The sequence below is a fragment of the Mangifera indica genome, chromosome 7 (assembly GCF_011075055.1).
Source record: "Mangifera indica cultivar Alphonso chromosome 7, CATAS_Mindica_2.1, whole genome shotgun sequence".
NCBI lineage: Eukaryota > Viridiplantae > Streptophyta > Magnoliopsida > Sapindales > Anacardiaceae > Mangifera > Mangifera indica.
Genome location: NC_058143.1, coordinates 2,038,580 through 2,050,215, shown reverse-complemented (window position 1 = coordinate 2,050,215; position 11,636 = coordinate 2,038,580). Strand labels below are relative to the sequence as shown.

At 33.6% G+C, this 11,636-nt stretch overlaps 2 protein-coding genes across 2 annotated transcripts; both read left to right on the top strand.

The window, feature by feature from the left end:
* The first annotated feature begins 792 nt into the window (after positions 1-792).
* Positions 793-5,028, top strand: LOC123220393 (protein IQ-DOMAIN 13-like). The gene is made up of 6 exons (XM_044642601.1): positions 793-1,157; positions 2,299-2,396; positions 2,494-2,928; positions 3,066-3,305; positions 3,857-3,985; positions 4,175-5,028. The coding sequence occupies exons 2-6, from the start codon at positions 2,322-2,324 to the stop codon at positions 4,898-4,900; spliced, it is 1,605 nt and encodes a 534-aa protein (XP_044498536.1). The 5' UTR covers positions 793-1,157; positions 2,299-2,321; the 3' UTR covers positions 4,901-5,028.
* A 4,433-nt stretch (positions 5,029-9,461) lies between these two features.
* LOC123220394 (acyl-[acyl-carrier-protein] desaturase, chloroplastic-like) lies at positions 9,462-11,636 on the top strand. The gene is made up of 3 exons (XM_044642602.1): positions 9,462-9,621; positions 9,719-10,196; positions 10,943-11,636. The coding sequence occupies exons 1-3, from the start codon at positions 9,491-9,493 to the stop codon at positions 11,495-11,497; spliced, it is 1,164 nt and encodes a 387-aa protein (XP_044498537.1). The 5' UTR covers positions 9,462-9,490; the 3' UTR covers positions 11,498-11,636.

Below are 11,636 nucleotides of genomic sequence, written 5' to 3'. Positions count from 1 at the left end.
TGAGTTTTAAAAAAAAAGTTATAAACCCTTATAAATGATTGGTTTAGTTATCTAAGGTCAGATTCAAATCAAGCTAACTTGACTTGAATAAGTGTTTGCCTTGATTTAAGTTGACTTCATGGTAAAGCTTTAATTTGATAGTTTGGTTTGAGTTTGATTCGAAATTCTCTTCAATGATATTGTTTATCTCGTAAAATGATATTATTTATTCTATTAGCGATGATATTTATCTCATTAATAACATCTTTGACCAATTTAAATGACCTTGAGTATAATTTGAGTTGGCCATATAAGATTCGAACTAAACTTGAGTTAGCCTATATTGAAGTTCGACTCTATTAGAATTCGACTCTATAGTTATAAGAAATATATGTAAAGTTAAGTTTTGACCCATGTTTCAATACTCAGACTGAACTGATAGGTTATGTTGATATTGGTATAATGGTTATACTAATATAATAATGAATTGTGCTCCAATGCTATTCACTTGATTCAATTTCAGATTAATCTAGTTTGATGAGTAAGACAAGTTTTAACCATGACTTAAATAGAATTTATCACCGATTTATGGTCAGACCAATCAGACTTATCAATTTGGATTGGGTATTAAAACATTGGCGTTAACAAACGAGTTAGGATATGTAACATAGAAATGATCATTAATCTCTTATGGGCGTATCATAATACTTTTAAAACATTTTGGGTTTCCATGATTAAGAGATGTTTTAGGGGGGTGGAAGAGAATTCTCCCAAAAGATAATTATTATAAATTCAACAAGGAGTTAAATAACACAGAGAAAGAGAAGGAAAAAGGAAAATGTTGGAAGTAAATTGGTACAAGTAAGAAGCAAAATCAGAATCAGAGGCCAATTCAAAGTAAAACAGAAGCAAAGAAACCATTAACATAACATAAACTCTTTGTTATGTGAAAGCCTTTAGCATACAAAGTCATAAAATTGTCAAAACCATGTTGTTTTGCAAAGAAGAGGGAGGTGGAGGCTAAAGCAAAGAAACAAAGAAGCACAGAGAAAAGAGAGAAAGAAAGAAAGAGTCTTCTTTAGTTGGCTGGCTGCAGCCTTGCTTTTTTTTCTTTCTGGGAATTTCAGCTTTTTGAAGGCTCTTGTTTTGCAGAATTGGAAATTTTTTAGTTTCATGAGGTAAATGATAATTTTAATTTTAATTTTTTCTTTTTAAGTTCAATTTTTTTGTTGGTTATTTTGTTTATGGTCTTGTTAGCTCCTGTGGGCTGTTTTGATTGTGTGTTTTGGGTTTGGAGAAGATAAGATTTTTGTTCTGGTGTTTTGGCAGTTGAAAAGGTTGGTTTTTTTAAGGGTTTTTTTTTTTTTTAATATTTAATTGTTCTTCTGTATGTTGGATCCTTTTTGTCTTCAAATTGTCAGAATTTAAACCCTTTAAAAATTTGATTCTAAGAATAATTTACTGTTTTTCCTCCAAAAAGTTTAGAATTCTGGAACACTACTTCTTGTTTATGGTGATTTTGTCTGCTGATAGAACCTTTTGTTCTTCAAGTACAAATTCCTTGTACAGTTTAAGTGTATGGAGCTTGTCAAAGACATGTTTTTCTATGTTTTTGCTAATACACTAATGGGAATTTCACTTTCATGGGATTGTTAACTTCACTTTTTGGATTTGGAAGCTTGTGTTTTGTCTGTATGGTTTTGTAGATAAATTATTTTTTTGACCTCCAATGGTAAAACAAATATAAAGAAACAAGTTAGAGTTTAACTTTATGCTCTTGATTGTTTAATGTCAAGACATGGCGGATTTGGTTGTTATGTTTCGCAAACGTTGAATCTGATTAGAAGACTCCTGTGTTCTCTTCTTATCTTTTGTGTCCATGGAAGAGGGTTTTCTTTGTGGTGGAGATGATGGCTGAGGATAATTTCAGATCCACGATGCAGTTTCCTTTTATTGTTCAATCTTACAGTTGAATTTCGATGAGTTCCATGTGGGAATCAGTTGTTGGTGTTTACGTGTTTGGTTCAAATCTTTGTATGCCTGCTTTCTGAGTAAGGCTTCGGGGGTTGTAAGAGCTTGAAAAGCTATGAGCAGCATGTGGTGTTTTGGTTATTTTTTTCATCTCTCTGGGTGGTAAACTATAACATGTTAGGTTTCGAGAGTTCTTAGGATCTGTGATTGGTAATTTGATTTTCATTTGTGCTTTTGCTTGTATGTGATTTACCGGATGATAGCAGATTTGTGATTACGAACATTCACATACGGGATATTATTCTTGGAGCTGCTACAGTTAACTACTTTGTTTATTTTTATATCCAGATCGAAAGAGTAATGCTGGAAATATGGGAAAGAAGGGGAGTTGGTTTTCCGCAATCAAGAGGGTCTTTATACCCCACTCCAAGGAGAAACTAGCCAATGTAAGTGATCCTGATTTCGGCTGTGTGCTACGAGGCAGTTGAAGGGAAGAGTTAATCTTTTTGGATGATTCTTTGCTAATGCTTTATCTTACTGCAGGAATCAGACAAGAAAAGTACAAAAGAAAAGAAAAAGAAGGGACTAGCGAAACTAAGGCATGGCGAAACCAATTCTTTCATTCCTCTATTCAGAGAACCGAGCAGTATTGAGAAAATTTTGGGGGATGCTGAAAGAGAGCATAGTTTAGTATTTAGGCCTCCAACCCCACCTGAGCAACCTAGAACACCGCCTTTTGTGCCTGCAAGAGTTGCTTCTCCGAGGGTTCCTTCTCAAAGGATTTCATCTCCAAGGGTCACGTCTTCAAGAGTTGCTTCTCCAAGGGCTGCCTCTCCAAGGGCTGCTTCTCCAAGGAATGCCTCGCCAAGAGCTTCTTCACCTAGAATTGTTCATCAGCATAGGGAAAGACCGGAACCAACTCTAAGATACCGTCATGCTTGTGCTACTAAGATTCAAGCAGCCTATAGAGGTTATATGGTAAGCTTCTACTTTCCCTTCCGTAACTTCGTGAAAATTCCCCAGTACACACTCTTAGCTCAAGGAATCTGTTAATGTATCTCGATTGGATTGTTAATAAGTTTAGATCTTTAATAATGTTTAACTTTGTTATACAGGCTAGAAGAAGCTTTAGAGCTCTGAAGGGTCTAGTGAGGCTTCAGGGAGTAGTGAGAGGACAGAATGTGAGGCGCCAAACAGTGAATGCCATGAAATATATGCAGCTTCTGGTGAGGGTTCAATCTCAGATTCAGTCAGGGAGAATCCAGATGCTAGAAAACCAGGCACGACGTCAAGCTCAATACAGGAATGATAAAGAAACAGAAAGTACCTTGGGGAAATGGACCTTTGGCCAGGCAGTATGTTTTTCATCATTGATTGCGTCTCTGATTTCTGTCTTTTAATCTACCACAATTTTTTAAAAACACAACACTGCCTCGTTTGGCTTGAATTTTTGCTAATTATTGGAAATTTGTTGGTATTGTTTTTTGAATCTTCAATTCAGTCAAGGCAACGAAATCACTTTCGTGCCAGCTTGCTTAATCAAACGCAGAAAAGGTCAAAATTTTTGTAGTGTCTGGACGAGGACTGCGCTTGACTCAACTCAAATTCTGTTCAAGAAAATTGTCCTTATTTTCAAGGATAATCATATAAATTTCAATCTCAATGTGTTACATTAAGCTTAATAAATGAGTTAAAATGCTCAAAACATAGTGTACCAGGATCCATTACTTATATCCCAGTTAAGGTAGGTTGGCCTTTTGAAGGTGTGAATGTTGGTTTACGCTTAGAGGATTTGAGGAACAAATCCATTAGAGCTTAATAAACTTGGGTGGCTATTGTTGTTTAAAAATTCTTTTTGATGTTTTAAGTGAGACATGCATTATTAATTGTCGGAAATCTTGAACAGTCTGAGGCAGGAAATGAAGACTGGGATGCTAGTGTGCTGACCAAAGAAGAAATGGAAGCAAGGATGCAGAAGAAGGTGGAGGCAGTCATCAAAAGAGAAAGAGCCATGTCCTATGCATATTCCCACCAGGTACTTCTCTTAGCCATTAGCCTTTAAACCTAACCTGACATGGACCAGGCTCTGTTTCATCTGATTGTGCTGATCCTTCATGTGGATGCTCGTTTAACTTGCTAAAACAGCCTTCGTCTATTTTCGCAGTTTCAGATTTTAGGTCTAACACTTGTTTTATCCTTTTTGTGGTTATCCTTTTGCCTACAGTTGTGGAAAACCCCTCCTAAATCAGCTCAAACATCTGCCGGGGCGTTCCCGTGGTGGTGGAATTGGTTAGAACGTCAGCTGCCTCCAGCTAACCCATTGGAAAGTCAAACTATGAAGAGTTTTCAACTCACACCACCAAGGCCAATGACTGATCAGCACCTAAAACCAAGCCCTCAGCCACAATCAAGCAGTCACAACCGATATAGTTTTGGGTTCGACATGGATACTCCCACGCCAAAATCAACGAAATCAACCATACTCCCTGCCACAAGATACGCACGAAGTCCGGCTTTAGGTAAGGCCCCTCAAGGCAGCCCCAGCTTGTCAAAATATTCAAGAGCAAGAGCTAGTGGAGCCGCTTCTCCTTTTGACTTGCCATTAAAAGATGACGATAGTCTCACAAGCTGCCCGCCCTTTTCGGTTCCAAACTACATGACTCCTACAGTTTCGGCAAAAGCAAAAGCAAGAGCTAACAGCAATCCAAAGGAGAGGCTTCCAGGGACTCCAAGCAGTGAATCACAAAGAAGGCTTTCGTTTCCTTTGACGCCTAACATTGGATCATTCAAGTGGAAGAAAGGTTTCTCCTTCTCTAATAGCAAGGAGTCTAGCTCTCAGAGGGCCTTAGATAAGAATCAGTCAATGCAATCTTTAGGGAATTTGAGTGTGGATTCAACCGTTTCGATGCCTGCAACGGTCGGGAGGAAGCCGTTTAACCGATTTGTGTGATGATTTGTTTGTCATTTTTTTTTCTTTTAACTTCATGGTGTTCATTTGATTGAGTGTATGTGATATGTTGAGTTACAAAGATTACCAATGTAAGATAATAAGATTAAAAATTAAAAGAAACTTTAGGATATGATATGTTTGTGTGTAAAAGGATTTGGGCTTTCTTGATGATAGCACAGCACTTTTTTTTTTTTTTTCTGGATTTTTTTAATAATCTCAGGTGGGGATCATAATACAGGGAACTTCTTAAATTTGGATCTAACGAGCCAAGTTTCAGTCAATGAGTGGGCTTGTTTTTATAAATGACCCAAGTTTGAGTGGATAAAAATATTCGAATTCGAACCAGTTTAGATTGAATTTATATTGATTTTAAATTGAGTTTGAATCTCTTCTTTGAACTCAGGCTTGATTTTTTGGAGTTGAGTCATTCTTGAGCCGAGTCTTGTTTTGGCTCAACCTGGATTGAATCCAATTCTAGTTAACGTTGTCACAATAATATAACAAGGTCATATACTATCAGAATTAGAGATGAATACGAATCGAATTGAGTTTAAATATTGTTTGACTCTAATTTGACTCAAAGGAAAAAAATGGGTGGCTTAAGTTTGTCAAAACCTAAGTTGAGGGTAGCTCGAGTCTGGTTCGGTTTCCAAGTGTGAAGTTTGAAGCTCAACTCAACTTTATGGTTTAAGTTCACGGCTTATTGATAAAACAATATCGTTTTATCAATTATTGGATAAAAAAATGTTATTTTAATAATCGTTTGATATAATTGAAATTGAAACAAGAGTTCAATTTGAATTAAATCTAGTTATTTGTTCAATTTGTGAATTAGACCGAACCAAATCCACTTTAACTCATATTCGATTTAGTTTCAGAAACTAGTCAACCGTCCTAATTCAAGCTCAATTTAAGTTTGATCTAAATAAATTCTAATCAAACCAAATTAAACTGAACTAACTTTCAAAATCAAACCAGTGTGGATTGGTCCAGCCATGATCAACATCAAGACGCTCAGAATCTATGAAATAATTAGATTGGAGTTAAACATGATCCCAGTAACAGAACAGTTTCGCTAAAAGCAAGAATTCTGGGTTTGACTAGTATAATGATGGGCCCCCACCGTATGAATACTATCGACGGTGTAAAAAAAGTGATGATTTTGAGCATTATACGTACCCACTTTAGTTTTTTATAATATGAAATAAACATTTAAAATAAATATAGTGAAATTCCACCTAGATTTATGTAAAATAAATATGTAAAATAAATATAGTGATGATTTTGAGCATTGTACGCACCCACTTTATATTTATTTAAATAAATCTAGTTATTTAAATAAACATGTAAAAATTATTTAAACATGAAAAAAAGTGATGATTTTGAGCATTATACGTACCCACTTTAGTTTTCTATAATATGAAATAAACATGAAAAATAAATATAGTAAAATCCCGTATAGATTTATGTAAAATAAATATGTAAAATAAATATAGTGATGATTTTGAGCATTATACGTACCGACTTTAGATTTATTTAAATAAATCTAGTTATTTAAATAAACATGTAAAAATGATTTAAACATGTAAAAAAGTGATGATTTTGAGCATTATATACGTACGCACTTTAGTTTTCTATAATATGAAATAAACATGTAAAATAAATATAGTGAAATCACACCTAGATTTATGTAAAATAAATATGTAAAATAAATATAGTGATGATTTTGAGTATTATACGTACCCATTTTAGATTTATTTAAATAAATCTAGTTATTTAAATAAACATGTAAAAATTATTTAAATATATTGTATTAAATAAATAATAATTGCATTATTGTTTTCTATAATATGAAATAAACATGTAAAATAAATATAAAATACATATATAATAAATATTTAAAGAAAATGATAAAATAAAGACTAAAAGACTTGTTCCCCCCTAAGGTATAGTGAAATCTCAAACTCATAACCTTCAATTTTAAAAAACTTAAATACCCATTAGTGATATAATTTATGTTAAAAATATCTGTTAGAGTTTAATTTATTTACATGATATTCTCTTACATTTGTCCTATAAATACAACAGTAAATAAAGGTGAAAAAACGACAGTTTTTTAGAGTAATGCTATGTATATTTATTTTGAGTGTATATTTATATGTGTTATCATATAATTGAATATTATTTTATCGTTAATTTAAAATCACTTAATTATATTATAATATATATAAGTATATATATATTTATATACGTAAAATAAATACGTATAATTTTATTATTATTTTTTTATCTTCACTCTACATAATTTTTTTTCAAAACAGTTAATGACTAAACTGTGGAGGTAGGTTTCCAATCAATAATCCGAACCTCTTCAGAAACATACTTTGTTATTGCTTTCACAGAGTTATGCCTATCTGTCTACCCATGAACACTACTTTGTAAACAGTGCTTATAAACAGTTACTTATAAATTAATGTACAATAATACATATATTTTATTAATTGTGAAAAGTACGCATAATATAAAATTTAGCATGTAAAACACATGTAATTAAATATAATTTTTTTAGGTTATTACATAAAATTGGAATTCCAGTCAAACCGGTTGGTCTAAACAATTCCGATTGGTCCGATCAAAACCTATATTCAAAATGGTTTTTACTCTGATCCGGTTTTAAAACCTTAATCCTAACAGTGACACATCATCATTGTAACTAGTGGTGAATACGAATCAAGTTAAGTCAAACATCTTTTGGCTTGAGCTTAGCTTAAACAAAAATAGCTTGACTTGAGTTTATCGAGTTAAAATTAAAAACGGTTCGAATAAAAATGATTTAACTCGAGTTCAGTTTGATTTTATGGTTCAAATCCATGGTTAAGATTTGTGACTTAGAATTATGGTTCAAATTTATAATTTATTGGTAAAACATCTTTTTTATCTATTAATAGATAAAATAATATCGTTTTAACAATTACGTAATATGATTTTGATCGTCGGAAGAGGTGACCAAACTATTGGGGGTGCACTAATAGTTTTAAAAAATTTGATGGGGTGGTGTAAAAACAGAGTACTGGAAAAGATGGAACCCTAAAACTAAGAAAAAAAATTATTTTTCTAAATTAAAAATTAAAATTAATATAAAATTTTAATTTTTTAATATTATTAGTTTAATAATATTTTTATGTTTATAATTAATGAGAAAAATTAATAAAAATTAAATAATAAATAAATATTTAAAATTTTAAAACTTTGTTAATAGAAAATTAAAAATAGACTAAAGCTTGGGTGAGGGTAAACCTTCGGTAGGGTCGGATTCGAATTGAGTTGATTTAAGCTCAAGCACAAGCTCAAGCTCAGCTTAAACGAATCCGAAACGAGTTAGTTTTATACGAGTTTAGTCGAGTTTAAGTTTGAGTTCGAATTATTCATCAAAATTTTTAATTAAAAATTTTGATATAAAATAATATTGTTTTGATCAATATATATTAAAATGATGTTATTTTAATAATAAAAAATGAGCCAAACAAAACCAAATTTAAACTAAATTTGAGTTTAATTTTCACGAGCTCGAATGGTTGGAGCTCAGCCATGTGCCATCTGCTATCATTAATTGGTACGTGTAATGTATGAACACCCATAAATTGTTGTTACATTTAACATTTTTGTTTGTTTAACATATTTAGTGTTTACTTACGTCATCGGTTTGTCAGCTTATGAGGAAAACGTTTTGGTCGTTTAACATAATAGCCACCTCAAAGTCTCGCCGACACGTTTCAAATTCTGGTAGAACATATCAGCTCTTGAGGAAGGCGTTTTGGAACAGTTGTGATTTACAGATCGAAGATATTAAAGATAAAATAGTAATTGCAATGTGTTTATCGAAACTTATATTCAAACCGGTTGATCCAAATAATCTGATTGGTTCGATCAAAACTTATATTCAAAATGATTTTTACTCTAGTTTGGTTTTAAAAACCTTGATCTTAACAGTGACATATCATCATTGTAACTAGTGGTGAATATGAATCAAATTAAGTCAAATATCTTTTGACTCAAGTTTAGCTCGAATAAAAATAGCTTGACTTGAGTTTATCGAGCCAAAATTAAGAACGGTTCAAATGATAATGATTTGACTCGAGTTCGATTTGATTTTATAGTTCAAATCCATGGTTAAGATTTGTGATTTAGACTTATGGTTCAAATTTACAATTTATTGACAAAATAACATCTTTTTTATCTATTAATAAATAAAACGATATCGTTTTAACAATTATATAACATAATTTTGATCTAGCTACAAGTCAAGTTCAAATCGAATTGATCCGTCCATCCGGCTCACGAGCTAGACTGAATTAGACTCTCTTTAACTCAAGTTTAATTTAGTTTAAAAAATAAACTAAATGCCCCAACTTGAACTCGGTTCAAATTTGAGTTAAACAAATTCAAGTTAAACCGAATCCGAATTACACTTTTTTTCTTTTGGACCATGATTAAAATCTGTAATACTCGGACTTTATGCCTAGTAAATTTGCTATAAATAGAGCAAAGAAGAAGTTGCCCATTTCAATATTATTCTTGCGACCAAGCCAGATGACAATTCAGTTCACCATGTGTAGCTCCCAGTTCACACCTTCACTCGCCAGTTTCCCAAAAATGGCAAAAAACTGTCAAAACTTTTCCAAGTTTATCATGGCTTCCACCCAGCTCTATTCTGCTTCTAAGTGAGTTCATCTCTTCTTTATTTTTACTTTATTGCATGCAAGTATTTAATATTTTTACACTGATGAATCTTATCCTTTCTTGATTTTCCTACTTTAGAGAGGCAAAAGAGCTGAAGAAGCTCTCCTGTGCCAATTCCATGGCCCCGGAAAAGGTTGAACTATTCAAATCGATAGAGGATTGGGCTAGAGACAGCATTTTGCCTCTGCTAAAACCAGTTGAAAAATCCTGGCAGCCTGGAGATCTTTTACCGGATGCTGCATCAGAGGGATTCATGGAACAGGTTAAAGAATTGAGAGAGAGAGCAAAGGAGATTCCTGACGATTGTCTTGTTGCTTTGGTTGGTAATATGGTGACAGAAGAAGCCCTTCCGACGTATCAGTCGAGAATCAATGCCATAGAAATTTATCATGATGAAACAGGCATAGACAACACGCCATGGGCGATTTGGAGTAGAGGTTGGAGTGCTGAAGAGAATCGCCATGGAGATCTTCTTAACAAGTATCTTTATCTTTCAGGAAGAATTGACATCAAACAAGTTGAGAAAACTATTCAGCATTTGATTGCTTCTGGAATGGTAAGAGTTCCATGCAAATAAACCATCAGTCATGCAAAAGGCATCAATCATTCTCCAGGGAAAACGCATTTGTTATTATTTTTGAATAGTTGTTTCGTGTAGGAAATGTTTGTGTATATCTGTCAAGGGAAGCCTCACGCTTGACTTTGTTTTTGGGTTGGGATACAATTAAGCGTATCTAACAGTGGTATCAAAGCCAAGTTGTAACAACTCCACACAAAAATACTCAGGAGTGGAGCTCCAATCAATAGCTTGTTGCAGCTCCAAATGGATGGTTGTGAGGTGTCATATCAATAACCCGACGTGTGAGGAGAGACCTCACCCAAGAGTACTTAAGAGTAAAGGTCCAACTAATAATCTGTTGCACCTCCAGATGATTAGTTGTATGGAGGGTTGAACCAATGACCCAATGTTTGAGGGCAGGTTGTTGGGTTATCCCACATTCAATGACCCAAGGCTATTGGGTTGTTTGACATCCAATGACTTGATGAATGAGGGGAGGTTGTTGGGTTATTCCACATTCTTTGAAAAAGGGATTGGTTGTGAGGAATATAAAACAAATAACTTGATGTATGAGAGGAGATTATTGAGTAGTCCCCTATGTTCTTTTGAGGTGAGGGAAACCCAATAGCATAAAAAAAAAAAGAGACATAATCTAAATTTTCCTGAAATACGTTCAAAAATTGCCTTCATTAACTTTAAATTTCCTAATAATGAAGTTTAATTTTCATATTTCTTTCTCACAGGATTTTGGTACTGGAGACAACCCTTACCATTGGACAATTTACACATCATTTCAAGAGAGAGCAACATTCATTTCTCATGGCAACACAGCCAAGCTTGCCCTCAAACATGGAGACTCAAAGCTGGCTCAAATTTGTGGCACAATTGCTTCCGATGAGAAGCGTCACGAAACCGCTTATAGCAAGATTGTTGGAAAGCTATTCGAGCTCGATCCTAGCACAGCAATGATTGCATTTGCCGACATGCTGAAAATAAAAATCACGATGCCTGGCCATTTGATGTATGATGGTCAGGATGTGCATTTGTTCGATCACTTCTCGAATGTTGCTATGCGAATTGGGGTATACACAACATCGGATTATATTAGCGTTTTGAAACATTTGGTGGGTTTTTGGAATGTCGATAAGATTGAGGGTCTTACGGGTGAAGGAAAAAGTGCTCAAGATTATGTTTGTGGGTTGCCTGAAAGGTTGAGAAAAATGGAGGAGAGAGCTCTTGCTAGGGCTACCAAAGCACCTGCAATTCCATTCAGTTGGGTTTTTAATAGAGAAGTGTAGCTAAAGAATGAGTTTGGAAGGAGAATATTTAGAGCACTACAATAATGCTCCTTCAATTTCATTCCTGAGGCTATAATAAATAAAAGATTGTACCTGTTGTTATTTGAAAATAAGTAATGCTATGGGATTGTTATTAATA